This window comes from Grosmannia clavigera (genome assembly GCF_000143105.1).
Source record: "Grosmannia clavigera kw1407 unplaced genomic scaffold GCSC_113, whole genome shotgun sequence".
Taxonomy (NCBI): Eukaryota; Fungi; Ascomycota; class Sordariomycetes; order Ophiostomatales; family Ophiostomataceae; genus Leptographium; species Leptographium clavigerum.
This window is the reverse complement of record NW_014040831.1, coordinates 3,045,158-3,071,266: the sequence shown is the minus strand read 5'-3', so window position 1 is coordinate 3,071,266 and position 26,109 is coordinate 3,045,158. Positions and strand designations below refer to the sequence as shown.

General features: G+C 55.8%; 7 protein-coding genes across 7 annotated transcripts; 6 read left to right on the top strand and 1 right to left on the bottom strand.

Annotated features, from left to right (window-relative positions):
• Positions 1 to 273: 273 nt before the first annotated feature.
• CMQ_3969 (ubiquitin-protein ligase) lies at positions 274 to 6,217 on the top strand (the record flags this gene model as incomplete). Its single annotated transcript, XM_014319907.1, has 7 exons — positions 274 to 287; positions 355 to 437; positions 645 to 3,896; positions 4,073 to 4,138; positions 4,326 to 5,738; positions 5,802 to 5,951; positions 6,021 to 6,217. The coding sequence occupies 7 exons, from the start codon at positions 274 to 276 to the stop codon at positions 6,215 to 6,217; spliced, it is 5,175 nt and encodes a 1,724-aa protein (XP_014175382.1).
• A 2,076-nt stretch (positions 6,218 to 8,293) lies between these two features.
• CMQ_3891 (uncharacterized protein) lies at positions 8,294 to 9,145 on the top strand (the record flags this gene model as incomplete). The annotated part of the gene is made up of 1 exon (XM_014319829.1): positions 8,294 to 9,145. One exon carries the CDS (start codon positions 8,294 to 8,296, stop codon positions 9,143 to 9,145), a length of 852 nt encoding a protein of 283 aa, XP_014175304.1.
• Positions 9,146 to 9,305: 160 nt separating this feature from the next.
• Positions 9,306 to 11,230, bottom strand: CMQ_3839 (uncharacterized protein; the record flags this gene model as incomplete). The annotated part of the gene is made up of 2 exons (XM_014319777.1): positions 9,306 to 11,078; positions 11,174 to 11,230. 2 exons carry the CDS (start codon positions 11,228 to 11,230, stop codon positions 9,306 to 9,308), a joined length of 1,830 nt encoding a protein of 609 aa, XP_014175252.1.
• Positions 11,231 to 13,899: 2,669 nt separating this feature from the next.
• CMQ_3827 (c2h2 finger domain containing protein) lies at positions 13,900 to 15,872 on the top strand (the record flags this gene model as incomplete). Its single annotated transcript, XM_014319765.1, has 4 exons — positions 13,900 to 14,623; positions 14,749 to 15,585; positions 15,717 to 15,760; positions 15,849 to 15,872. The coding sequence occupies 4 exons, from the start codon at positions 13,900 to 13,902 to the stop codon at positions 15,870 to 15,872; spliced, it is 1,629 nt and encodes a 542-aa protein (XP_014175240.1).
• Positions 15,873 to 16,486: 614 nt separating this feature from the next.
• On the top strand, positions 16,487 to 21,466 carry CMQ_3961 (duf21 and cbs domain containing protein; the record flags this gene model as incomplete). Its single annotated transcript, XM_014319899.1, has 6 exons — positions 16,487 to 16,623; positions 16,685 to 18,183; positions 18,883 to 19,135; positions 19,218 to 19,444; positions 19,508 to 20,177; positions 20,236 to 21,466. The coding sequence occupies 6 exons, from the start codon at positions 16,487 to 16,489 to the stop codon at positions 21,464 to 21,466; spliced, it is 4,017 nt and encodes a 1,338-aa protein (XP_014175374.1).
• A 406-nt stretch (positions 21,467 to 21,872) lies between these two features.
• CMQ_4106 (carboxy-muconate cyclase) lies at positions 21,873 to 23,094 on the top strand (the record flags this gene model as incomplete). The annotated part of the gene is made up of 3 exons (XM_014320044.1): positions 21,873 to 22,001; positions 22,060 to 22,168; positions 22,235 to 23,094. The coding sequence occupies 3 exons, from the start codon at positions 21,873 to 21,875 to the stop codon at positions 23,092 to 23,094; spliced, it is 1,098 nt and encodes a 365-aa protein (XP_014175519.1).
• Positions 23,095 to 23,663: 569 nt separating this feature from the next.
• On the top strand, positions 23,664 to 25,940 carry CMQ_3266 (uncharacterized protein; the record flags this gene model as incomplete). Its single annotated transcript, XM_014319204.1, has 3 exons — positions 23,664 to 24,956; positions 25,028 to 25,569; positions 25,637 to 25,940. 3 exons carry the CDS (start codon positions 23,664 to 23,666, stop codon positions 25,938 to 25,940), a joined length of 2,139 nt encoding a protein of 712 aa, XP_014174679.1.
• Between the last annotated feature and the right edge of the window lie 169 nt (positions 25,941 to 26,109).

Sequence of the window (26,109 nt, the reverse complement as noted above, 5' to 3'; positions counted from 1 at the left end):
CCTCCTCCTCTTGCGACTGAGAAAGTTGCAGAGCAAGCTACGCCAGGAGCGGTTGCTAATCACGTCAATCGGAGGTCACCTCGAAAGCGAAAGGCACGCGAAGAAGACGATAGCAACAAACAAGTACAAAATATACCCGCCCAATCGGTCTCCGCATCTCGGCACTCAAAGCGGCCTAAGATAGCCGGGCTCACACCTTCTGCTTCCCCGGCAGCCGTTTCTCTCACCCCCGCTGCCCATACACGCAGTCGCAAAGCGAACAACCCTGGCAATATGTCAAGTCCGGGGTACAGTCGAACCTGGTTTTTCTTTCTTTTTTTCATACGTGGAGGAGGTGGCTAACAAAACATCTAGCTCGGCTGCCGGCCCTTCGGACACCTTTGAAGAGGCTGCTCCAGCGCCGCGAAGATCTAGTCGTGGGAAGAAGGCAGCAGACGGTACGTAATAATTGGGTCAGGAGTCGATATCAACAGGCTGCTGTTAGGTGAAAGGGATCGGACGAAACCATAACAGTGTGCCGTGTTGCTGTGCTGAAAGGATATATCGAGGCAACTTTCTAACCGCTATTCTAGTTACACCAGCAACCGAATTAATAGCACCAGATTTTCCAGAGAATTCCAAACAATCTTCTCATACTCTCGCAGAACAAGACACAGTTATGACGGAATCGGACGAGGTTGGAGTGGATCGCATTTATTCACCCCCACCTGATTCCGAACACGAACAAGATGACAGCGAAGATAATGAAGAGGACGGCCTCCATCGATATACACAGGACAGTCTTTCAGACTCGTTTGGTGGTGGGTTCTCTATGCCTCCGCGTGGTTCTGGCCTGCCGGCCGCCTTGAGCATGCTTGGAGGCATGCTCTCTATGTCTGGCATCGGCGGTCGTCTTCGAGAGATTCTGAACAGCCTTCGTCAAAAGGACGACCCCTCCGTGCAGCTGATAGCACTCCAAGACCTATCGGAAATTCTTCTCGTATCGAACGAGGACAACCTATCCGGCAGCTTCTCACCGGATGCGTATGTGAGGGAGCTTGTGAGTCTCATGCAACCAAACGAGATTACGGGAGAAGAGAATCCAGAGGTAATGCTGCTTGCATGCCGATGCCTAGCAAATCTCATGGAGGCTCTGCCAGCAAGTGTAGCCAACGTGGTTTACGGTGGTGCCGTGTCTATTCTTTGTCAAAAGCTGCTGGAGATCTCGTTCATTGATCTTGCCGAGCAGGCTCTCAGCACACTTGAAAAAATATCTTTTGAGTATCCTGCCAGTATCGTGCGCGAGGGCGGCCTGACGGCATGTTTATCATACCTCGAGTTTTTCGCCACCAGCACGCAACGAACCGCTGTTACAACTGCTGCAAATTGCTGCCGCAACATACCAGAGGACTCGTTCCCAGTCGTTCGCGACGTTATGCCCATACTCTTGAACGTCTTGAATAGCAGTGATCAGCGGGTTGTGGAGCAGGCAGCGCTCTGTGTGTCTCGCATCGTGGAAAGTTTCAAGCACCAACCGTCCAAACTCGAAGAGCTTGTCGGGGTGGATATGTTAAAGGCTATCCTTCGGCTTCTCCTACCTGGCTCGACAAACTATGTGATGGCACCCAACCTACACACACAGTTTCTACGCGTGCTCGCAATTGCGGCACATGATAGCCCGCATCTAGCAGCGGAGCTCTTTAAGATGAATGTTGTTGAAACCCTGTACCAAATTTTGACAGGCGTTTCTCCGCCGCCCGGCACTGAGGACATCACATCCAAACTGGACAGTGTTTTGATTATGCAGGCTTTGATTCACCGACCCAGGGAGCAAATAATCGAGACGCTGAACGTTATTTGCAATCTGTTGCCAAGAGAAGCTACCAACCTCTATACTGGACCATCAAATGATGTCACGGAATTGTCTGGCTCTGCAGATTGCAGGGGTAGCGCGGCCGCTATCGATTACTCAAACTCTCGAAAACGATCAATTTTGAACGAGAAGCGGATTGACCTACTCAAGGACTGCAAACTCGAGGTTCGGCGGTTTGCCTTGATACTTTTCCCAACGTTGACAGACGCTTATTCAAGCACCGTAAACCTGGACGTTCGGTCAAAGGTCCTGTCAGCCCAACTGAAGATGCTGTCGAATTTCGATCAAGACATTATCCAAGAGGCTCTCAAAGCGGTCCCATACGCGTCATTCCTAGCATCTATCCTGTCTCAGCAGGATCACTCTATTCTGGTAAAGTCGGCACTGCAAGCAACTGAACTGCTTCTGGCGCGACTCGACAATGTCTACAGATATCAGCTTTATCGAGAGGGTGTCATCAACGAGATTGAGAAGATTGCTAGTATGGTCGAGCCAGAGCCACCTCTAGAGCCAGAGCCGGATACACAGGCTGATTCTGAAAACGAGTCTCTAGGAGAGGAGCCTCTTTGTGTAGATGCCATCTTGAGGTCTTCAGTAGAAGACCATGTGGACTCTGCCAGCGAACTTGAAAGCGGCGATCGCGATACCAGCAGCAAGAGCAGATGTCATACGGGAAACAGAGAAGGAGACACCAACATTGATGGGGAGGTGGAAGAGAATGATGGCGACGGCGATGATGCAGGCAGTTCCCAGCTTTCTTCTGACGACGACGAGGCGGAAGAAGGTGAGGACGGCGAGAACAATGACAATGATATGGAGGATCACCATGATGAGGCACCTGGCTCCCCCGCTAGCTCCGATGGCTCAACAACTTCCACCGATTCCCCACCGAGACATTTGGTGGCCAATGTACCATCTCGGGCCCGTATAGCTCATTTCGCGAAAAGAATTCTGGACACGCACGAGACCGAGAAGAGTGGCAGAGAAATGCGACAGAAAGCAACTGAAATTCTCTCCGGTCTGTTTGGTTTGGCTCAGGAGATATCGAGTTTCTATCTTGAACGAAGCTCTGCCAGCAGGCCCTTGGAAGACGGTATCGTTCTGTTTGAGAGGCTAGCAGGTTTTTTTGACTCGGACGTGTTCGAAAGTGTCACCAGCGCCGAGCTCCTTGAGTCTGGTCTTGTTCGTGTCCTTGAACTCATATTTAGCAACCCCCAAGAAGGACTTGCCAATGCTGCAAGATCTGCCTTTCTAGAAGTTTTTATGGGTTACGCCGTAAAATCGCGACCTAAGACAGCAACTTCAGACTCCCCAACTACACCTTTCAGTATTTTGGTACACAAGTTGCAAGACCTACTCAGCCGATCCGAGAATTTTGAGGTCGTTACTGTTCATCATAACACCTTTGACGGGAACCACAGCAGCGCTGCTTCGATGCTCGCCAAACAAATCAGGCTTCGGTTAGTTGCAGACGACGGCTCTGATATACCTGGGCCATTTCGAAGTATCATGGTATCTATCCATGCTATAGCGACATTTCAGGCCTTAGAAGACTATCTGAGGCCTAGAATCAACCTTTCTGACCGCTCGCGAAATATCAAAAGTGATGGCTTCTCGAGGGCACTGGCTGCCATGGCTGGTTCTTCGAGTGGGGGGCTTAGCACTTCTGCTGCTGCACGTCTTTCTGAGCGTAGCGCTCGGTTACTTCCAGGGGGATCATTGATGTTGCGACACAGTCCCTCTGCCCCATCCGAAGCTCCGGCAAGCACCGCGTCCCGCCAGCTTTCGCATTCCCGACAGGTGCCACCAGCCGAACTAGAAGACATACATCCAGGTCGCACGGCTAGCAAGCAGAGAGCATCAGCAACCATGCGAGCACCCACCATGGCGACGGAGGAGACACAAATTGTGCCAGGTCACGGGTCGGGCTCAAGAGACAAACCTGCTACGCACCAATCTTCCCGCCACCTTCCAGCCTTCTCTACCGAATTGGCATTATCAAGTTCACCCGGTGAGGCGGACCCACCAGCAGATGCTCTCGATTGTGCAGGCGAGAAACATGTTTCAGATTCGAGTGCAGACAATCTTTTGGGTGAGGACGTCCTAGGTGCCGTTGTTGGAGAAATTGATGGGGGATCGAACGTCACTGCAACTGCAACTACAGAAGATCCATCTGCCGTCAATCTAGAATTTGCTTCTGGGGGAAAGATCACAGCACAGGGAGCGGACGGATCTCGGATCTTAACGCCTTCAAGGAGCTCGCCAAGCGTTTCTGGGAGGACCCGGGTGAGTGCATTAACAACGGCACTGCAGAGCTCACCGGTGGCCAGACCCATATCTGCCCCCCCTCGTGCTATCTCATATGCGACATCATTGCAAACGAACCCCCAAACCTGGCACATGGAGTTCACACTAAATGGGAAAGTGGTATCAATGGACAGCACAGTATATCGTGCCGTCTTGCTCTCGGCAGCTAGACACGATGAGCATCTCGGGCGCTCAATCTGGTCCACAATTCATTTGGTGCATTATCGCCGTGTTCCGGGATCCAAGCAGGCCGAGGTCTTGACATCAAGTCAAATGGCCGAACCCATCAATTGCTCTGTTGATCACGAAACGACAGATGCCAGTGCGGCCCGGGGCCCACTGGACAAAAACCCGATCGCGTCGTCGATCTTGCGACTTCTCCGAATTCTCCACGATCTGAATGCAAACATCGACGATGTACTGGTGACAAACAAAGAAGCTTTGAAACTCAACGTCGAACCGCTGTCGCAGTTTGTCAACACGAAGCTGACAGCTAAGCTGAATCGTCAATTGGAAGAGCCCCTCATTGTTGCCAGTAGCTGTTTGCCGAATTGGAGCGAGGATTTGGCCGGGCTTTATCCCTTTCTATTTCCATTTGAAACCCGCCACCTATTTCTGCAATCCACCTCGTTCGGATACGCACGTTCGATGGCACGATGGCAAAACTCGCAAGTTCAAGATGAGTCTCGCCGAGACCGTCGTGATGACCGCCCTTATCTTGGCCGCTTGCAGCGTCAGAAAGTGCGAATATCTCGCTCCAAAATCCTCGAGTCGGCCGTGAAGGTTATGGAGCTTTACGGTGCATCGCAAAGCATGTTGGAGGTTGAATATTTCGAGGAAGTTGGTACAGGGCTGGGGCCCACCTTGGAATTCTATTCGACTGTCTCGAGGGAATTTTCGAAGAAGAAACTCAAACTGTGGCGTGACAACGATTTCGGCGATTCTGAATTTGTCACTAGCCCGAACGGGCTGTTTCCGCGACCACTAAGCAACGAAGGTGGGACTGGCCCAAATGACGAGCGCATCCTGAGCCTATTTCGAGCACTGGGAAAGTTTGTGGCTCGGTCTATGCTCGACTCTCGCATTATCGACATCAATTTCAATCCGATCTTCTTCCGAATTGGTGACGAATCGACGGGCGTACGCCCATCGTTAGGGGCTATCAAAGTGGTCGACCCGACGCTGGCTCGTTCCCTCCAGCTCATCAAAAAGTTTGCGATTGCAAAGAGAGAGGTCGAAGAGGACCCGCATCGTTCTGTCTCCCAGAAGGTGGTCGATATCCAGGCCATTACCGTCGACGGCACCAACATCGATGATCTATCCTTGGACTTCACCCTCCCAGGCTACCCGGAGATTGAGCTTGTCACCGGGGGCGCCCATATGAACGTCACGATTGAGAACGTCGATGTGTATATAGAACGTGTCGTGGCACTGACTTTGGGAAGCGGTGTACGCCGCCAAGTCGATGCATTTCGCAACGGGTTTTCCCAAGTGTTCCCTTACTCTACATTGAGTGCCTTCACACCGGATGAGCTGTCATCCCTTTTTGGACGGATCGAGGAAGATTGGTCTCTCGAAAGTAAGTCATCCGCAGTGATAGCAACATAGGGCGCTGCTGACCTAGTACTTAACCGCACACTAGCTCTTGTGGACTCTGTTAAAGCCGACCACGGCTTCAACATGGATAGCAGCAGCGTCAAAAATCTTCTGCAGGTCATGAGCGAGCTCACTCTGGCAGAGCGGCGTGACTTTCTCCAGTTCACTACGGGCAGTCCAAAACTGCCTATTGGGGGTAATTTCACTCTTGCTCTTACGTGGAATCCGGACTATCGCGTTTTGCTAACAGTAACTTTCGTTACAGGTTTCCGCAGCTTGACACCGATGTTTACGGTAGTATGCAAACCGAGCGAACCTCCATTTGTTTCAGATGACTACCTTCCTAGCGTTATGACGTGTGTCAATTACCTCAAATTGCCTGATTATACCACCGTCGATGTTCTTAGGAAGCGGCTGTTCACCGCCATCAAGGAAGGACAGGGCGCTTTTCATCTGTCGTGATGACTGAGGAGCTGTTTTCTTCCTGAGGTGCCAAGAGATCTCCAAGAGATGATTGCGAAGGTTGGGCCGGGCAAGAATGACCGCCATATGATCACCTCTCTGGAAAAGCGGGAGGGCGGTGGAGAGGGAAAAGAAGAGGAGGAAACCCAGCGATTATTGTCTGTAATTAAATTGATAGGCAAGCCTTGACACGAACTGACGACCCATGACAAAACCCATCTAATTTGTCCAAGAGCTAGATGTTTAGTAATCAGCGTGTCTAGATACGCGACGCGTCAAAGATCGTAGCCCCACATGAGTAGCCTGCCTCGTACTCTGTACACTGATCTTACATTGTCTAACAGCAGTTGGGACATCTGTATCTCGGGTTGGAAGGCATTATATTCCTTTTTAATCAAGCAACGAGCCATGCCACCAACTGTTCAGACTCAAGGTCATCTTTCAGAACTGGTGCAGTCCGCAGTGCGGTCTCGTGTGTATAAATCAAGTCGAGTGCCACAGCTTCGATTTCCAGGGCGAAGGAAAGTTGTCAAGACATACAGTCACCGTGGCTCTGCGCGATCGCTTAAACAGCAAACGCTGACTCAAGTTGGCTATGTGGTGACAGCGACACCCAGCCCGGGGGATGCAGCCTGGTACAACCGCTCAGACCAAGACGACCATGATGGCCAAGATGCGATAGAACGGACCGAGGGTACTGAAAATTGCCCAGGAAGTACTGGGAAGGACGACACCCATCATAGCAGCAGCAAGCACCCGGTAGCTTCCCGAAAGTCCGAAATGGTTCAGCTGGGCTCTTCTCCACGGGTGGAAAGTAGAATGCATTTTGCATCCGAAGGAGCAAGAAGTGCGACATACGATGGTGGCATATACAAAAGTTCCAGAGCAACCGTCATACAAGACTCCGATGACGAAATCGAAGTCAGGTCGCCAGAAATCAAACATATCGGTACGACCCGAAAGCCAGAAGGGCCTACGAGTCCTCAGCTACTGCTCATACCACAGACTCCAAAGAAGTGCCGAGTACATGGCGCAAGGGCAATATCAAGCAGCATGACACCTCCATCTGTACGGTCTGAGATTCCCTCATCGCAGCCAAGCCCTTTCACACCAGTCTTATTTCTGGATCGCCACCACAGCCCTCTTGGAAACCTACGATCCTCTCCTCTACAGCACGAATCAGAAGTACCGGTCGATGCTAGCCGTAGCGATTTGGCTGTTACTCGAGGAGGCTGGCTCGATCGGACAAATAGGCCAGCGGTCACAAAAAAACGTAACTGCGAATCCACGACGGCCGTCTCTGATCCACATTTTGCGACAGAGCCGCCCGGTCTTCTGTTCACCAAAGGCAGCAATAGGAGCGCAAGCTCAGCGAATCAGCAAACGCGGCTTCAATTGCAACTATTTCTGGGAAAACCAAAGCGCTCATCTCGCCAAACACCTGTCCGGTTGTCCAACTCCCCGGGTGAAGATGCCCGCCCGCATGTGAGCCAACAGACAAAACAAGAAGAAACGCCGCCTACAGACGAGATACCCGATACAGATGAAGAGGTAGAGCTTTGTGGTATGAGCCCACTGTTTCCAAATGGCATACCACTTTCACCAGTCGCCGTCAGGCCAGCAGACGTATCTCAAAGTGACGCTGCCAGTATATTGGCACTGTCAGATCTGGAACCAGATACACCCACACCGCGAAGAAAAAGGCAAGGAAACAGGCATCTTTCGGGCGGCCTACGGAAAGACCAGCAAAGTGCCAAGTCGCGAAGGCCACCACTTTCGTCTGCACCGCATGTAGGCACAAGAAGGTCAGATGCTATCAAAAGACCATCAGGTCAGACGTTAGGCTCCGAGACACATCACAGTCAGGGCTGGGAGAGTCAGCGGGTTTCTTTGGAGGCAATAAACAGTCTAGGTCCGCAGACAGACCGGTCGGATATTATCATATCGGTTCAGCCAGAACAGGCACAGAAAATAGTCGACGGAACTCGGGATCATGAGTTTCGAAACTACAAGATACCTCAAACAGTCTGCCGATTTTGGCTGTACGTTGGCCAGCCTATTTGTGAACTTCAGTACATGGCAGTGGTCAGAGGCGGTTTCCGGCAGCCTGGCGAAATCGACAGCAGCAGCGGGGAAGGAAATGCTGAATTCAATAGTGGTCGGGTGGCGGCCAATTTTGCATACAGGCTTACAGAGGTCTATCAACTCAACAACCCCGTTCCCCTCGAAATGATGAAGAAAAGCGGATGGGTTGATGGACCTCCACAACGATACACATACGTGCCACCTGCTGTTGTCGGTGCACTCCTTGCCAACCTTCGGTGCCGACTTCTTGTCTCCGTACAAGGCCGGACTGTAGGCGACGGGCTGAGTCCAGACGAGACCGCCGAAGAGGCGCTATCTATCTCACAGGAGATTGAAACACAGTTACTCTGTGGATTGCCCGACGGACAGATGCTTCACAGGCAACGACCACCAATTCCTCGGACGGCGCATGAAAATCCGGATGAGAGATACAATTGTGGTGGAGCTCGACTGACGCGAAGCTCAAGCGGGGCGGTTAGCAAGCCTTTCACGCAGGGAGAGGTGCACGGTACAAACAGCGAAGGCTGGGCTGCTACAGCGGGCAGAACGGGCATTCCATGGGGTGGGACAGTAGTCTCTCAAGCGCCGCCGGACTCTTGCATATCCCATGGCACACCTGTATCAGCAGACGGTGACAGTGGGACAGGGCTGAACAGCAATATGCATCAGCAGGATGTCGCCATGTCATCGCGAAAGACGGCACCCCAGCATTGTCTGTTTCAAGCGTCGCTTTCGGCTGACTCAACCCAAATTGTCATGCCCGACAGTCTCTACGAAGAGGTCCGTCAGGCGCCGCCGGCTGTCATTCTTGACTCGGAGGGTGAGGAGGACGAAGAGGATTAGCGGATAGGACGGGTATGAGGCCGTTACAACGTCTGGGGGAATGCTGCAACGATGTTTCTTCAATCTGCGAACAACTGCTAGCTAATTACACACCCTGGTGTTTCCGAATGCTGTCCAGAAAAACATGCTAATAATGCAACCCATGACACACGCGTCTTGGCTATCTACCCAGAACTGACCGGTGACCGTCCCCTCCGTTTCTGTTGTCCTTCTCCCTCTTTTTCTTGAACAGCTGTTTCAGCATGTTACCACTATTGCTCACCTTCTTTTCCTTGCTGCGGGAAGTGCCCTGATCAGACGACGGCGATGACGGCGATGCGGAAGACGCAGAGACAATGCTGCCAGACTTGGACCGCTCGACTGCGCGGCTCTCAGAACGCCGTGAGTGATGACTAGAGACAACAGAAGCCGCTCCGACCACCGATCCTCTGCTGCTTTTGCCTGCCTCTTGGGTGCCTGCGCTGCCGTGGCCTTGGTCTTGATGGCGCTTGCTGCGATGGTGGCTATGGCTGCTCCGTTGGGAGCTGGTGTCGGTTCGCGACCGGCTGCTGTGGTGAGTCCTGGAGCTTCGCACGGTGTGCGTATCGTCGTCGCCATTGCGCGAGCGCATCGCCTGCGGGCTGATGAGCTCGGCATCGACGGCGCTGTCTTCGAGGCCGCTTGGGGGTACAATCCCGCGGCGCCAGCTTTCAATCGAGCTGAGCTCCTCCTCCAGCACGACGGCCTCGTCAAAGCCGTCAGATATCACGGTCGGAGCTGTCCTGTCGACAGCCGGAGGAAGGCTGTGCATTTGCACACCAGCAAGAGACGGCCCAGCTGGCAGCCTGGACGGCCGCTGCTGTTCCGGCGAAGAGCTGGCTGCCTCGAAGGCCTGCTTGCCGTCGGTCATGCGCTTGACGATCTTCCAGCCGCCAAATGCCACAACAGTGATTCCAACGGCAATGCTGGTGCCGATGAGGAACTGTGGGCTGGCCAAGAGGGCAAACACCGCCGGGCTTCCGCCCTTGATGATGCCCAAAAAGGTCGGACTCAGTTTGGCGAGCAGCGCTGAAAGCTCGGCCAGGGTCAGAGCAACAGCCGCCGCTGCTTCCGGGCTGTTCTGCAGGCGAGCAATGATAGAGGCGGCAGTGTGGTGAATGCACTCGGCTTCGTCCAGAAGGGCTTCGATGTAATCGATGAGCGTCTTGGCCTGGGCCTTCTTCTGTTCTTCGTCTTCGCTTTTGGCCGCCCCAGCGTCTGGATCGGGGTACGTGTCCAGGTCGGGGGGCAAATCACCGTACGCCAAATGCATATCGAGCTGATCTGCCCCAGAATCCCGAAGTGCCGTATTGGATCTCGGCCGGGCAACCACGACCGCCGTCTGAGGGACGATGCTTTCGGGAGCGGCCGGGGTTGTTTGCGCTCGAACGAGGGGCCGTGGCTGGAAGTCCGGCTGGCCGGCAGCGGCCAGAAGACGGCGGGGCGGCAAAGACGATGGCGCCGTAGACGAGACCTCGGAATGGGAACGAAGGTTCCCCTCGGTCAGTTGCGGATACGGCGGCCGGGGACTATCCTGGCTGGGACGATGTCGACTGTGACGTGACTTGGAGTGGTGGCTGCTGCCACCGACACTACTGCTGCGGCGAGGCTGGTGAGCGTGCGGCCTCTGCGGTGTGGCGCCGGAATGTCGTCCACTGTCTTGCGACAGACGGCCACCGCCCTGGAGAAAGAGCGGCTGGCGGGCGTTTCCAAGGCCGCGGAAGCCATACTCGCGGTCGTCCAAGCCGCTCCCCTCATCATACTCTTCAACGAAGGGGCCCTTGCCGGTATTGCCAGGCGGGCCGCGAGAAGCCTGGGCGTGGCCAAAGCCGCCAGTCTTCTCCTGCCTGAGTGCACCCTTCTTCTCCCGGTAAGCAGCTTTGGCCTCTTTGAAGATGCCGACAAGATGCTTGCTCTGTCAATGAGTCAGAGACGCTGTGAGAGCGGGAGCGGCAGGTAAGAACGTGGGGAAGACGCATGGGCCGACGCGTGGGGAAACAGCAAACGTACCGTGCTGATCACCTTGCCGGAATTGTTGATGATGGTAATCGTTTGGTCGAACGGCATTCTGGAAGCCACTGCAGGGTCGCTCCCGGTGGGAGCTGGCGGGTTGTGCGAGACGGTGCTAGATATGTCTTCCCTGGAGGCTGGCGGTAAGCGGTGTTGGTGAGATCTCTGTACAAGAGCTGGTGGGGCTGCTGCAGAGACAGGGAGTACATTGAGCGGTGAAGCCGAGAGAGAAGAGAGGGAAGATTAAAAGGGGGGAGGGTGGCAACGAGAACATTGCAGAAGAGCCGGGTGACAGCAGCCAGGCACACATTGTCACATTACCCTCGAAGATGGACACGCACGCGAACCCTATCCACCGAGACAGGAGACAGCAGACAGCGCTGTAGACAGCAGATAGGAGGTGAAGCCCAAGGCCATCGTCATCTCTCCGGGTTGAGCTGGCCCGTGATGATTGGCTTGCGCTGGTATCCACGGCCCCACCTGTCACGCTTCCCGCGAATCACGTGGCTTGCATCGATGAACCCTTCTGATCGCGTAATGCGAGTACTCCGTTTATTACTCGTCTTCCGCCAACTCGCTTATCGCGGCCGCGCAGCATCGAACAGCAGCCAGCGCGGCACGCAAACAGCCAGCACACGGACGGTGCTCGCAGTTCCGGCCGCCTGGTGTCGCCCCCTTGGGTCGTGCAGGCCTCTGTTCGCAACGCCTTGCAAGAGGCATGGCCATACGCCAACCTAATGTCGTTTCGTGGTAAAAACATGGCGCCGACGATGTGGGAATACCATGTACGAGTAAACGCTTCGCAAATAAGATTTGCTGCCGCTGCTGCAGGCCTCGGCATTGCCGTTTTGGGCTGTCGATTGAGTGGGGGATACATGGCAAAACAGCAAACGGCCGCGGGCCCTGACTAGCCTATCATAACAAGTCTTCATTTCAAGTCTAGCTCCCGTTGGTAATCGCATATCCCCGAGAATCAGCTCGGAACTTTGGCCGTAACTTTGGATAGTCGCGAGGCTGAAGTATTGTCGCTTCCCATGTGGAGCTTCGTGAGACTACTACTATGTACGACGTACGTACGAGGACTCCACGTCGTATTACTATGTATGTGAGATACGAGGAGCAGTCTCGGCCTGATGGACGGCTATCACGTGGTTGTGGAAAGCTGAGGGTCGTACTCCGTATACATTGTAATTATTGCGCACCAGAGCAGCTCGTGCATTGCATGGCGGCAGCACACCGCATGCTTAGCCAGGCAGCTTAACAGGACGGGGACTAGGGTCCCCCTCCAGCCTTATGTCTACCCCGACGTCTGTTCGACCAGACAGGACCCGTGTCGACAGCCTGTGCCTGACTAGATTTCCGGTCTGCTGCTATCGCGGGCATCTGAGCTCAGACGGATTACGCCATATTCTGCACTAGCAGACTTGGACGACTCCAAGGACTTGCCGGCGCGGGCCTTTCCCAAAACTAGACGCTCGTTGGGAAGACAGGCCTGGCCGCTCTTTTTCGTGAGACACAAGGGTAGATACGACAGAGAGCTACATAGTATCTCAGCCCAGCTGCCCGTTGCTGTCTCTTGTCTCCTCGTCTCGTGCCTTTCTATTTCCTGTTACAGCCGGCCCCGTACGTGCATTGGCAGAGCCTATTCCGGCCCTAATAGGCGGGAAGAATGGTAAGGTACTATATAAGATGCATAGTAGTGCCGCAGGCCCACCAGAAGCGCGCGACCCCATTGCTCGTAGCGCTGCGAGCAGGGGGAGTTCAGCTGGACATGCCCTCCACAGACGATCCCTACTGGATTAGTCTGGCATAGCTTGGCCATGTCCACCAGTTATGTGTTTTTGGGGTATTCTGGCGGGAAGTCGCCCTCCAGCAGCGTCTCTGTTCTCGAGGCTGCAGCTTCTGCCGGAAGACAGCCGGTGGCCGGTGGCTGGTGCTGCCATTGGCTCCCAGAGTGTCTTCCTGGCGTTGTCTTGGCGCTTGCATGCACTTGCGTATCGAGCCCTGGCCGTTTCTCGTGCACAGAAAACTTGTTCGTCTTTCACACCATTGGAACCGCTAGTTAAGACACCCACCATGCCAGCTGCTGAATTAAAGGTCTTAAGCGGCATCCCCGAGATGCGCTCTTCAGGTTAAGGGGGTCGTCACATCAGGGACATGGTTGGCATTTTATTGTCATTCTTAAAGCGTGGCTCTTATTTTCGCTACCCCCCTCTCGCAGTGCTGCCGGCTTCGATGGAGACCCTTTTTACGCCGAAAACCAGGCACACCACATGCATAGAGTTCGGTGTCTTTCCCCATCCACGGCCACCCGCAAGCCTTGTGCCCCCAGCCGGCTTGGCCGTCCTCTTCGCGTACTGTCTCATGCCATACAGCCCTTTTCGAATTCCCCTAGCATCCATTTTGTCGGACTCGACAGGGCCAACTTCGATGAATGGCATACGTGGACTGAGATATTTTATGCTCTCCCATGTCATGGCAAAGCTGCGTCTGGGCACTCCCCTCTGCAGATCTGATCTATATATCCCGGGGTGTCCTCTCGTTCGCCGATCCAGCTCGCCGTCCCCAGATGTGACCAAGCCTACCAGAACAGACCAGCAACACCGCCCCTGACGCTGATCTAGAGCCATTCGCCGCCGGCTTCGTGCGAAGGGAACTCTCTCGCCGCTTTCTTCCAGGCCCGGGATCTCGTGCATGGACCGGGAAGCCACCACACAGACGACGCCATGATGTCTGGACGCAACCTGATCCAGCCCGCGTATTTTGACCAGCCAGCAGAAGCCGTCGGTTCCATTGGCCCAGGCGTGCTGCCCGCTGCACCGGGAGCCCCGACAGCTGTCCCGATGAGGAAAGGCGCCATGTGTTACGACAACTATGTTCACAGCACCCAGAATCCCGGTACAGGAAACTCGCTGCAGCTCGACGCGGGTTCTGCGGCCACTGCTCTGGTCAGCCAGACCTTGTTCAGCGGCACCGCGGATGTGGGCATCATGCCGGCACAGCAGACAGCAATGGCCTCGGACGAGCCACAACCCATCGTGGCAAGAACCTCGTCGGGAGACATACGGGGGATCGTTCTCCCCGGCGCCATATATTACCGGCGGGCCGGCTATACCTTCCCACAACGGCGGTATGCCATTCTCCTGGACGATCCGATCGCAGAGACCGAGTGTGGTGCCGAAATTTTCGAGCTTGGGACGGCGCACGTCTACGGTTATGTTGTCCATATTGGCCGCTACTCTCGTGTCCAGGTTGTGTATGCTGTTGCCGTCGCCGATGGCTTCTGGGATGTCAGCAGCCGATTCGACGAAGAGACGCGCAACGCTACACTCTGGTACGACAGGCAGCCCCGAGCATTGCCTCTGTGTCTAGGCACTATCGCAAGGGGCGAGGGGGCGAGGATGGGTCACAGCATGGCGGCTGAGGCTTCTTCACCCGCCTTCATCATCCGTGAGTTGTTTCCACGAGCTCTGCAAGGGTGCCTCGAGCACCGGTGCGAGTCCGCCCCCATCTCCCTTCTCCCCCATGCCAGGCCGCCAGGTACTAACAGCCGTGGTTCTGGTCCGCGCCATAAGAAACCCCAGTGATGCAAGAACAGTCCAGTTTTGGCTACGGCAGCAGCAACGAGCCTGGCTTTATAATGCCGGCAGCTTCTTCGGCCACCGGCCCATCGTCAGCAAAGCCTTCCCTAGGATCTCCCATCCCCACACTAGCTTCGATGGAGGACAGTACGGCAATGGCCCGACCTGGCCACAAGAAGGACTGCCAAGTTCAGTTCGTCCACTACCGAGGCATCAGCGTAGACGGGGAAAGGCCGGTCGGGCTGCTTGGCAAGCTCGACACGGAGAGCGATGGGGAGCAGCACTGCCTGCCGCTGCTGAACGACGAAATGGCAGATCAGGATACGTCCATCAACGAGCTTCTGCCAGACAAGAAATGCCCCTTCCAGACATGCCCATACCATAAGAAGGGCTTTGCGCGGAAGCACGATCTTGTCCGGCACGTCATCACACACTACGATGGACAGCTGTACTGTGGTTTCTGTCCAGACGAACTTGCAAAGTCATTTGGCCGGCCCTTTTTGCGGGTAGAACCACTCAAACGCCATCTGGCAGTTGTTCACCACGCTGCCAAGTTCCGGAAGACGCAGAACACCACCGAGACGTATCTGAAGCTCCGCCTAAAAGAGTATGGGGCGGTGCATGGGGGCCACTGCAACATCTGTTCTCGGCAGTTCTCCGTGGCTGCGAAGCTGTACAACCACATCGAGGGCTGTGTTGTGCGACTGCTTCTGGAGCGCGCGCGAGCAGGTGACATCGAGCCACAGGAGTCAGAGGAGTTGTCGGGAGCACAGCTTGGCTGGAGCACCAACCACCAGGCCTCGAGGCGGGCGGGTGCAAAGACTGGGACGGGTACGTGAGGCGTAGACAGCTCACGAACGGCGGCTTTTCTGGTTGATTTGGTTGGGCGGCTTTCTGGGTTATGGTCTGGTTTTCGACCGGTTTGCGAGGTCTGCGAATATCCTGACGACGAATGGTGACAGAGGGCGATAAGAAGCAGGAAATTGAGGAGCAAAACATGGTCCCGGTTCGTCAATGCGTACAGTAGTTGGTCAAGCTCTCTGCGATCAGCACATAGGGATGGTCGAAGCCGCGCTGACTAATCGACGGTGAAGGGCTACGACGACTCTTCGCTCTAAAGTATGTGCCATTGCGAGGGCTAGCGACGTGCCCAACAATACACACCTGCCGGCATCGTCTATGGGACCGGCGTAGCCATTGCACGCCTCGTTGTGGATGCCACTGATACTATACCTGCCTACCCTTCTGGAACTGAAGGAGCAGGACGCTCCGGGCAGTAACAACTTGTGCACAATGCTGCTGTCGTCCACCATGTCGCCTAATACGATCACGTACTGGTGAACAGCCACTCCTGTCGTCACTGGCGGTAGCTGTTCGATATTGATACGCAGTGGCATGATCTTGCCTTCCTGCTGATGGAAGCTGCCCGCCGTCGCTGGGATCTTGCCGTTGAGCGTGGTTGGGTCGCCTTACAGTCCGGACTTCAGTTGCTGTCGGCCCAATCACGTGGCTTTGTGTCTTGCTCGTGGGAATCAGATGCTTCTCTTGAGTGGTCCGACCCCCTTTATCACCGGTGTTGGCAATCGTGATGCAAACTCCCTGCATCATTACATCTCCACGCCGACTATTTCGGCAGATATCTGCAAGTGCGACTAGCCACAAGTACCAGGTTCCCTGGCACAATACCCCATTTACAACTCTACGCAGCCCACCTACACGAGGAAAGACAAGTATGGCGGAAGGGGCCAGCCCACTGAAGAAGCGGTCTGTGGTCTCGTCTTTCATCATCAAGTATCCCACAGGGAGTGGAGATGAGGCCAAACCCATGGTGGCCCTTTTCAAGAGGAGCGACAAAGTCAACACGTACAAGTAAGGACGGCGCATCGTTGCCCAATGGAAGACAAATGCTGATTTGGCTTCTGGGTGCTAGGCACCATCTTGCGCCAATTTCAGGTGGCATTGAAACTGACGACGCTTCGCCGCTGGCTGCTGCCTGGCGCGAGCTGCTTGAGGAGACCACCCTGACGCCGAAAACTCTAGAGCTGATCCGTCAGGGAAAGAGCTATACCTTCAGTGACCCGTCTGTTGGTCGAGAATGGACAATCTACCCGTTTGCCTATCAGCTGAAGGCACCGGACTCTGCGATCCAGATCGACTGGGAGCATGAGGATTGGGGGTGGTTTGACCCTACGGATGTCGAGGACTCGGCCAAATTCGGCGGCGTGCCCCATCTGGCCGAAAGCCTCCGCCGTGCCTGGTTTGAAAAGGACCTCGGTGGCTATCCAGGTAGCGCTGGTGCTATCTTGACGAATGGACTGCACCGGCTTGGGAGCGACTATCAAAGCGGAGCCCGCGAGTTGGCTACCACTGCCCTGAGCACGCTGAAGGACGTTGTCCAAGCACTGGACATGTCCGAGCTGCAGCCGCTGCAACCAATGTCATCTTCCTCGGTAGATCGCTGGTGGGCGCTGGTTCGTATGGCGGCGTGGAACATCTGGAAGAATGGCCGTGAGAGTATGGGCGCGGCCATTCTGAGCACGCTCTTGGGCGCGCTGGGGGGCATAGAGGACATGCTGCAGAACTTCCGCACACAGTCTGACACCGTGGACTTGAAATTGAGTAGCCTGCGAAATGCAGCCGTGGGCGAGCTTGATCGGCGTCTCGAGCTTAGAACCTCTGCCTTGTCGGCTCAGCCGGTGGCCGATGCGTTGGGACAATACCTTAAACAGAACTTCCCGGCTGGTTCTACACTGTCGATCCTGACCCTTTCAGAGAGTTCGACGATCACGCAGTCGTTGCGCTGTTTGCTGTCACGGTCTCACTTTGCGTCCATTGAAATCCGCGTGCTTGAATCCCGCCCTCTGTTTGAAGGGGTATCGCTTGCAGCTACGCTCGTCCGCCACATCAGGTCCGAGACTAACCAGCGAGGAGCTGAAGCTAATATAACCGTCTATACGGACGCCAGTGCGGCACTGGCAGCCCACGGCGTCAATATTGTCTTGCTGGGGGCAGACCGCATCGCCTCTTCGGGTGCTGTCAGTAACAAGACGGGCTCACTTCCAGCTGTCCTGAGCGCCAAGCAGCCCGGATCCACTTCAAAAGTGATTGTGCTGGGGGAGACCGAAAAAATAGCTCCTCCCGGCGATCCGCATCAGCATGTGATAGAAAACAACGAGCCCACACAACTGACACGAGCGTGGCATGACAGGTCGAACAGCAAGCGCGTGCAGGATGCAGCAGGCGTTCTGGAAAACGCCGCAGCTTCTCCGTCCGGCTTGTGTGCTGTCGAGGTACAGGTGCAAAACATCTTCTTTGAGTGGGTTCCGCCTGAGTTGATCGACAAATATGTGACCGAGCTCGGCGTCTGGGCGGTGCACGACATCAGCCAACGCTCAACATTGCTAAATGCGGAAAAGGATCGAATATTCGGTGGACTTTGAGAGAGGACTGGATGCGGTATGATACGAGGCTTGCTACATGCAATAGTCATGCAGACGAAAGGAGCAGAACCTTTAGGTGGGGGAATGCCACCTTTGAGCTGGAAAGTGTACGAGGGCTCCTCCCATGCAATTTTGCCACTATATGCTCGTATTACGTATGCAGTCACACACTGGCACAATGCATGATCTCTCTTGCGCATACGTAGCTCGTACACCTGTTGACATGAATAGTGCGATCAGATACGTCGGAGGTTAGCCGAATTGGTCCCGCTGTAATAGCTCTTAGCGTTACAGCTTGTAGGACCCCACCTGCCTGACTAATGACTCTCGGAAATGCTACACAACGGGGCCAACTATTGATCTCAACTTTCTTCACTTGGATAATATTCCTTTCTCATATTAACGGCGCGCCAAGAAATGGCAGAGCTCTGACGTCGCGTTGCCAGCATCTCGCATCATTTTTACCGTCCTTCTTTTCTGTGGACGGTGAAAAGGTCAGCCTGCATCTTTTACCAGAGCTGACAATCGACTCCCGCCGTACGGAACAGCCTCATCGCTAATCCCCCTTTTCAGGAGACCTTCTCCAACCCATTTTTTGCTCGCCTTCGGCATTCGATAAGCTCATAAGCACCCATATCCATGGCTCGGTCAACGAACAATCGCCAGCTGCTTCCACACGCGCATTCAGGGACCGGCCAGACTATCAATGGCTTCGGCTCCGCTCGCACTATTGTGCTAGGCCTTGCAAGAATTCTCTTTGCCAGTCTCCCTGTCGCCTCTGTCTCTGCGAGCCCGCTGCCATACTTGCGTAGAGGTGTCCCGAACTCTCTTGAAACAGACGACCGGGGTGATGTCGAACCCGAATCGGAGCTCTGGGTGCTCTACCTCGCCTCGGCTGTCCTCGTCCTGCTGGGTGGTGCCTTTGCTGGCCTGACTATTGCGTAAGTTGGGGTCATTACTCCCCATTGGGACTGTAGTGGACCGGTGTTCTCGAAATAATACTAATAGCCGGTGGCTTTGCAGATTGATGGGACAAGACAGCATCTACCTGCAGGTACTTTCACGCGATGAGACCGAGCCCCAACAGAAAAACGCGAGACGAGTCTACGACCTTTTACAGCGCGGCAAACACTGGGTCCTAGTGACGTTGCTTCTGTCCAATGTCATTGTCAACGAGACGCTCCCTGTCGTGCTCGACCGCTGTCTCGGAGGTGGTGTGGCTGCAGTCGTGGGAAGTACACTGCTGATCGGTATGTTGTTTCGGTGTCGTATCTCGCCCTGACGGGGTAGCAAGGCTAACAAAACATCAACAGTGGTATTCGGTGAGGTCTTGCCTCAGTCAATCTGTGTCCGTTATGGGCTACAGATCGGCGGTGTCATGTCCAAGCCTGTGCTCGCCCTAATGTGGCTAATGGCACCGATTGCATGGCCCACGGCTAAGGTGCTGGACCGTGCTCTCGGCGAGGACCATGGAACCGTTTACAAAAAGAGCGGGTTGAAGACGCTGGTGACGCTGCACCGGTCTCTCGGCGATGTTTCGCAGAGATTGAACCAGGATGAGGTGACCATTATCAGTGCAGTGTTGGATCTGAAGGAGAAGCCCGTTTCCAGCGTCATGACCCCAATGGAGGATGTCTTTACCATGTCTGAAGATACCGTCTTGGACGAAAGCACGATGGACCTGATCCTTTCTGCTGGCTACTCCCGCATTCCTATCCACGAGCCTGGCAACCCAAGCAACTTCGTCGGCATGCTCCTTGTCAAGATTTTGATTACCTACGACCCTGAAGACAGCAAAGTTGTCAGCGAGTTTCCGCTTGCAACGCTTCCAGAGACGCGCCCGGAGACGAGCTGTCTAGACATTGTCAATTTCTTCCAGGAGGGCAAGTCGCACATGGTGCTCGTATCGCAATATCCCGGCGAGGACCATGGAGCCCTGGGAGTTGTCACTCTGGAGGATGTTATCGAGGAATTGATTGGAGAGTATGTCGGCCCTGGTGTATCTTGCCTGTATGGCCCCAAATGCTGACAAGTCGGATAGGGAAATCATTGACGAGTCCGACGTTTACATTGACGTTCACAAGGCTATCCGCCGCCTGCAGCCTGCTCCGCGCGCCCGTCCCAATCGCCACCTGCCTTTGGGTGGGGAGCTGGGCGGCTCCGCTTCGGCAAACGAAGCGACAGTGGTTATTGGCGCCGGTGGTAATTCTAACCAGCTTCAACAGACGCCGGAACAACGCGCCTCCCCTGCCGTAGACGCGCAAGTTCTCTCAACCAGCCCCAAGGCGACCATGTTTATGCTGCGGCGCTGCTCAACGGGCGATGGCCGCATGACACAGTCCACAGTCCCTGTTCGCACCAACATTGACGAGGTGTGGCAGCATCTGCGCCACCTCGGACCTTCCAACCGGGCCAACAACCCAAAGAACACCCGGTCGACGACGGTCAAGATTAAGACGGCGATTGCCGCACCCCGGATTGCTTCTACTCCGGGCGTTAGGTTGAATGTAAACTTGCTTGAGGGCGGCCAGGAACATGAAGAGCATGACGACGAAGACTACGACGAGACGACTCATCTTCTCGGCCCAAAGCACCACACAAGCGACAGCGACGAGGCGCGCACTTCTTTACAAAGCTATGGCACTCGGGGTGTTGTGAGCGGACAGGAAGCTGCATCCGAGGACAAGGAGCCTTCCTTGACCGCCACTGTCGATACAGACAGCAGCCAGGGGAAGCCCGCGGTGGGGGCGGAGCTGCAGCGTGCCTCAAGCAGCGACGGTGGCGAAATAGACGTTAGCGATACTGCTGCGACCGAAAGTGCAGGACAGTCTGGCTCGGAGAATGCCGGACACGAAAACGGAAGTGGAAGTGGCAGCGCCACCGGCGTTCTAATTTCGGTGTCTGATCACAGCACCGTTATTTCTTGCCGGCCGATTGTGCGCAGTGGCAGTATTACGGAGAATATCATCGAAACTAGGGGCATTCGAAAAGTGGTTTTGGAAACGAACAGCTCGGCAGAAGAAGACGATGGTGTCAGAAGACATAGCGGGCAACAACACCACCGTGACATCAGCTTGCACAGTCCGACAGTGGCAGATGCCGTGGTGTTGGATGCGAACAAGGGGGTCAGCCATGGCGAAGAGGAATCCGAGCCAGGCGCATCTTCTAGACCAGCAAGCAAGAGCCCATTGGCGGAGGTGTCCAAGAAAGACACCAGCAGTTCTGCGGCGAAGAAGAAGACTCGCCGTAAAAAGAGAAAAGCCAACAAGTAAAGAGTCGTCGAGGTCCTAGCTTTGAGCTCGGAATCTCGTCTTGGAGAAAAGATGAACGGTTGACGACGATGTATAACTTTTTGTAGCTTGCGCTTATAATTAGGCAATCAGGGGAGTGGAATAGTCAGTGTATGTGTCATGAGAAATGGCGAGTTGATGTGGTCCTCGGCGCGGCTAAAAGAAGACCCGTGTAGGATCAACTAATCTACCGCTGCTACAACTTTCCCGACCCGATTTGCCGCCGTCTACCGGCGACAACTTCGCCTGCTAGGCAGGCGGGGTTCAATGTTTCGCAAGCATCGCGCCTTCTCGTGAGGCTTGAAGTGCTGCAGTAACAACAGGCTTCTCTCCAAAACGCATTTCCACGTTCTGGCAGCACACGGTTAAGATGCCTCTCCACCACTTAATGGTCGGGACCTGGACGCCCCCAGGTGCCATTTTCACAGTCGAGTTCGATGATGAGACTCTTGAGCTTCGGCTCATCAGGAGGACCGAGATCCCGCACGACGAGCCGATCTCATGGATGGCTTTTGACGTAAGAAACACATGGCCTGGGATCGGTGAGAGACGAAATGCTCACGTACCCTGCCCAGCACGCCAAGAAAAACCTCTACGGATCGGCCATGAAGAAGTGGACGAGCTTTGCAGTCAATAGCCCGACTGAAATCGTACACCAGGCATCACACCCCATTGGTGGTGACCGTGAGAAACGCCTAATGTCCCCGAGATGATTTTCCACCGTTTATTTCTAGACTGACGACCCGACAGCGGAGGCACAATCCAGCAGCACGAACACAAGGGCCATTTTCCTGCTGCCGGCCCGGAAGCCGCCGTTTGCGGTGTATTGCAACCCTTTCTACAAGCATGCAGGCTACGGAAACGTGTTCAGCGTCGGCCCCTCCGGAGAGCTGCACGAAAACGTGCAAAACTATGCCTACCAGCCAAATTCTGGGATCCACGGCATGGTCTTTGACCCGACCGAGACGTACCTGTACTCGGCCGACCTATCTGGCAACAAGATCTGGGTGCACCGGAAGCAGACGGCGTCGGAAGCATACGGCGGCCAAGTGGAGCTGGTGGGATCTGTCGATGCGCCGTCGGCTGGCGACCACCCGCGCTGGGTTGCCATGCACCCGTCGGGCCAGTATCTATACGCACTGATGGAGGCGGGAAACCGTCTGTGCGAGTACGTCATTGATCCGGCCAGCCACCTGCCTATCTACACCCATCACGCCTACCCGCTGATTCCGCCTGGCATCGAGACGCGCGACCGAGTGACCGGGAAAGGCCTGTACCGCAGCGACGTCTGCGCGCTCGACCACAGCGGCCGCTATCTCTTTGCCACGGCGCGTGCGAATAGCTTCGAACTCACGGGGTACATTTCCGCCTTCCGGCTGCACAGCTGTGGCAGCATCGAGACGCAGGTCTGCCTTAACCCCACTCCCACGAGCGGCGGCCATTCCAACGCTGTCAGTCCGTGCGACTGGTCCGCCGAGTGGCTCGCCCTCACCGACGACCAGGAGGGCTGGGTCGAGATATACCGGTGGCACGAGGAGTTTCTGTCAAGGGTGGCACGCGTGCGCATCCCCGAGCCCGGGTTTGGCATGAATGCCATCTGGTATGACTGAGCCAGCCGTGGCACTCACCGCCTAAAGACCGCCAAACTGCCGGCATAATATAAGTGGACCAGTCGGCTAGGCGCTTAAATCATATGGAGTGCAGGGTGGGAAGACTGCTTCGAAGGTAGAAAATGAATACAATAAATTTCCTGTTCTTACCCGCCAACATGCCGCATAGCTGCTGGACACTCACCCGAAACTGGAGGCGGATGCTTTCTTCATGTTGCCTGTGATGCTGCTGACCAACCAATTAGCCGCTGTGCTAAGATACGAACCCCGCTACGGGCCAGCTCACCGCCCGGCCAACAGCTCCGAGCAACTATTCCAGTATTGCCAATAATAGCCTTCAAAACGCCAAACACGTCGTTAGCAGCGGCCTATTCACACCATCTCCTTCACGGTCGATGGCCCGTCGTGTCCTGCGCCCGCTGAGTCCCTGCCTCGCCGCCTTTATGAGCATCCGCAGAACTGAGCCGATGTGCTGCTGGTGAACGCTGGCTAGCCGCATTGGGATACAGTCGTCGATCGCGTCTCTCCTCTTTGCCACGCTAATGCTCGATTTGCCGACAACCTGTACGATGGACTATGACGATGGAGCTGTGACTGACGATGCCATCCAAACCGGGCTTCCTCTAGCTCAGTCTGCAGCCGCTGCCACCCAGGAATTGACTGCCAGGCTGGCTCCCTCGCCCTCGACCAAGACGCGCTCTTTATCGGACGGAGGATGCAGCACGTCCAGCTGCCGCAGGCTGTCTCCGCCGCCGTTGTTCCTCGATCCCAACACCCGACGGACATGCAGGGATGATAGTTTTATTGGCAGCTCGACGGTGGATACCGTACCGGTCACCCCCAGACGTCCGTCCTCGTTGCAATATCGGGGTGCTTCCCTGCAGCTGCCAGCCAGCCAGCCACCATCAGCCCAGCAGCCACAACATCCGTCTACGCCTGCTTCTAGTAGCAGTGCACATATCTTGCAGCAGCAGCAGCAGTTCTTCCTCAACCAGCCTACGTACATGGCAAAGCCGACGCCGCTCTCTCCGAAACTCGATCCCTCTCAGATCTATGCGTCCCCTACAAACATCCTGCCACGCCGATCTCGCGGCCTCGATTTTTCACGGGCGGCCACCAGCCTGCACCACTCGACTCTCGCAGAGCAGTCGTCACCCGACTCGTCACCTCTCGTTTCCGGCAGCCACGCGGCCATGAACATTCCTGGCAGGAAGCCTGGCGATTACGGAGGTGCCACCGAGTCATCCACATCGCTGTGGTCGATGATGGGTCGCAGCCAGGAGAAGGCGCAGCCGTCGGGGTCCCTGGGTAGCGTCAATTACGCTTGCTCCGACTCGTCGTCCAGCTCTGACGACAACGACCTGATGGACGAGGACTTGGATGAGCCGTTTGTCACGACGCCGCAGGTCGGCAGGGTGACCACGCCATCGATGACGCCGACGGCGCCTTCCACCCAGTCCTGGATGCCAGGCTCGCCCGCCATGAACAGCCTGCTGTCCTTTCAGAACCGCCAGCGACCACGGAAGCAGCCCAGACGAAAGGTGCGCGGGCCCCTTGGCTTAGGATTCAGCTCCATCTTCACCCCGCCGCCGGCTGCATCGCCCGCGGGCATGAGCACGTTGTCCAGGTCTCCGCCTGGCTACATACTGGGACGAGATGGCGGGACCGTGGCGGCACAGCAGTCACACGCCCGTCGGGAGAGTATCAGCTGGGCCGCCAACCAGCTGCATATCTCGGGAAGCGAGAGCGACGATAGCCCGAAAGCACACACCGAGGCTGGGGAAGGGCCCGTCTTGACGCCCGGCCGTGATGGCCAGCGGGGAGTAGTCCGTCGTGTGGTGACGCGGCGTGGAAACCTTTTGGTACGCCGACGCTCCCGGTGTCTCCCCTTGACGGCAGATGGTGTAGCTGACAGTCGCAGCCGAAAACCAAGGGCTTCGCACGGATCCGGGCCGCGCTCGCTGAAGAGAGCACGCCGGTGGAGTCGGACTTCCGACGCGAGGCCGAGGTTGTTCGCCAGGTGCTCGAGAGCGACATGGAGCCCGAGCTGCTCCGGCCGCGGCCTCCGCCGCCCCTTCGGTCTGTGGCGACAACGCCCAACTCGAGTCCGAACATGCCAGAAAACCTGGACGACCTTGCGGACGACGTTATGGCCATGGATGCAGCCTCGGCCGGTCTGGGGCTCTCGGTGGGTGCCAAGTTGCCGACCGACAGACGTCGTGCCCGGAGCCCGTCGATGTGGGCAAACCTTGGTCTTCACGGCGCCTCTGCACGCACAACGCCGCCGCGCCAGCCCTCGTGCCTGTCACCTGACGATGTTTCGATGGACTCGCCTCTGGGGACCGGCTCAGGCTCGAGCAGCAACATGGTCTTTCCGAGCGGCGCAGTCTTCGCCCTGACGGCCAGCTCCTCCAGAGGTGACACGCCACAGCCGGGCCTTAAGGGGACATCAGCAGCACCAGCCGGTCCTGCCAAGTGCTGCGGAGATCACGCGCCGCATCAATAGCAAGCGACGTCGTGACGACGACCTGGATCCGGTCAGTTTCAAGCGCCGTGCCGTCAGCCCGGGCATGAGCGTGCACAACAGTCCGATCACGCAGAGCCCGCTGCAGCGGGACACAATGCCGTGGGGCGGTCCGTCGTCGCGACCGGGAAGCAACAGCGGAAGCTTGGACGCCAAGTTCTTCCCGCCGCTGCCAATCAGTGGTATCAGTGGTGGCAGCGGAGGCGCGATCTTGGCAGACGGCACTGCGGGTGTCAATCGAGCCGGTGGCAGCAAGGGCCGCGTAGGATACCAGACCATGGCGGATGCCAACGATAGCATCACGCGTCTGAGCATCGAATGAGCAGGGACATCGGGCGAAGGAGGCATTCGGGGCAGGCAATCTACGACATCTCGCTCGGGGACAACAACATCAGGTGGGCTGGCATATATTCTATACAGTAAGACATTTGGCATCTGGCTCGTCCCTCACAGGTCTCCTGTAGCCGTAGCGGTCTCGTACAACGATGACG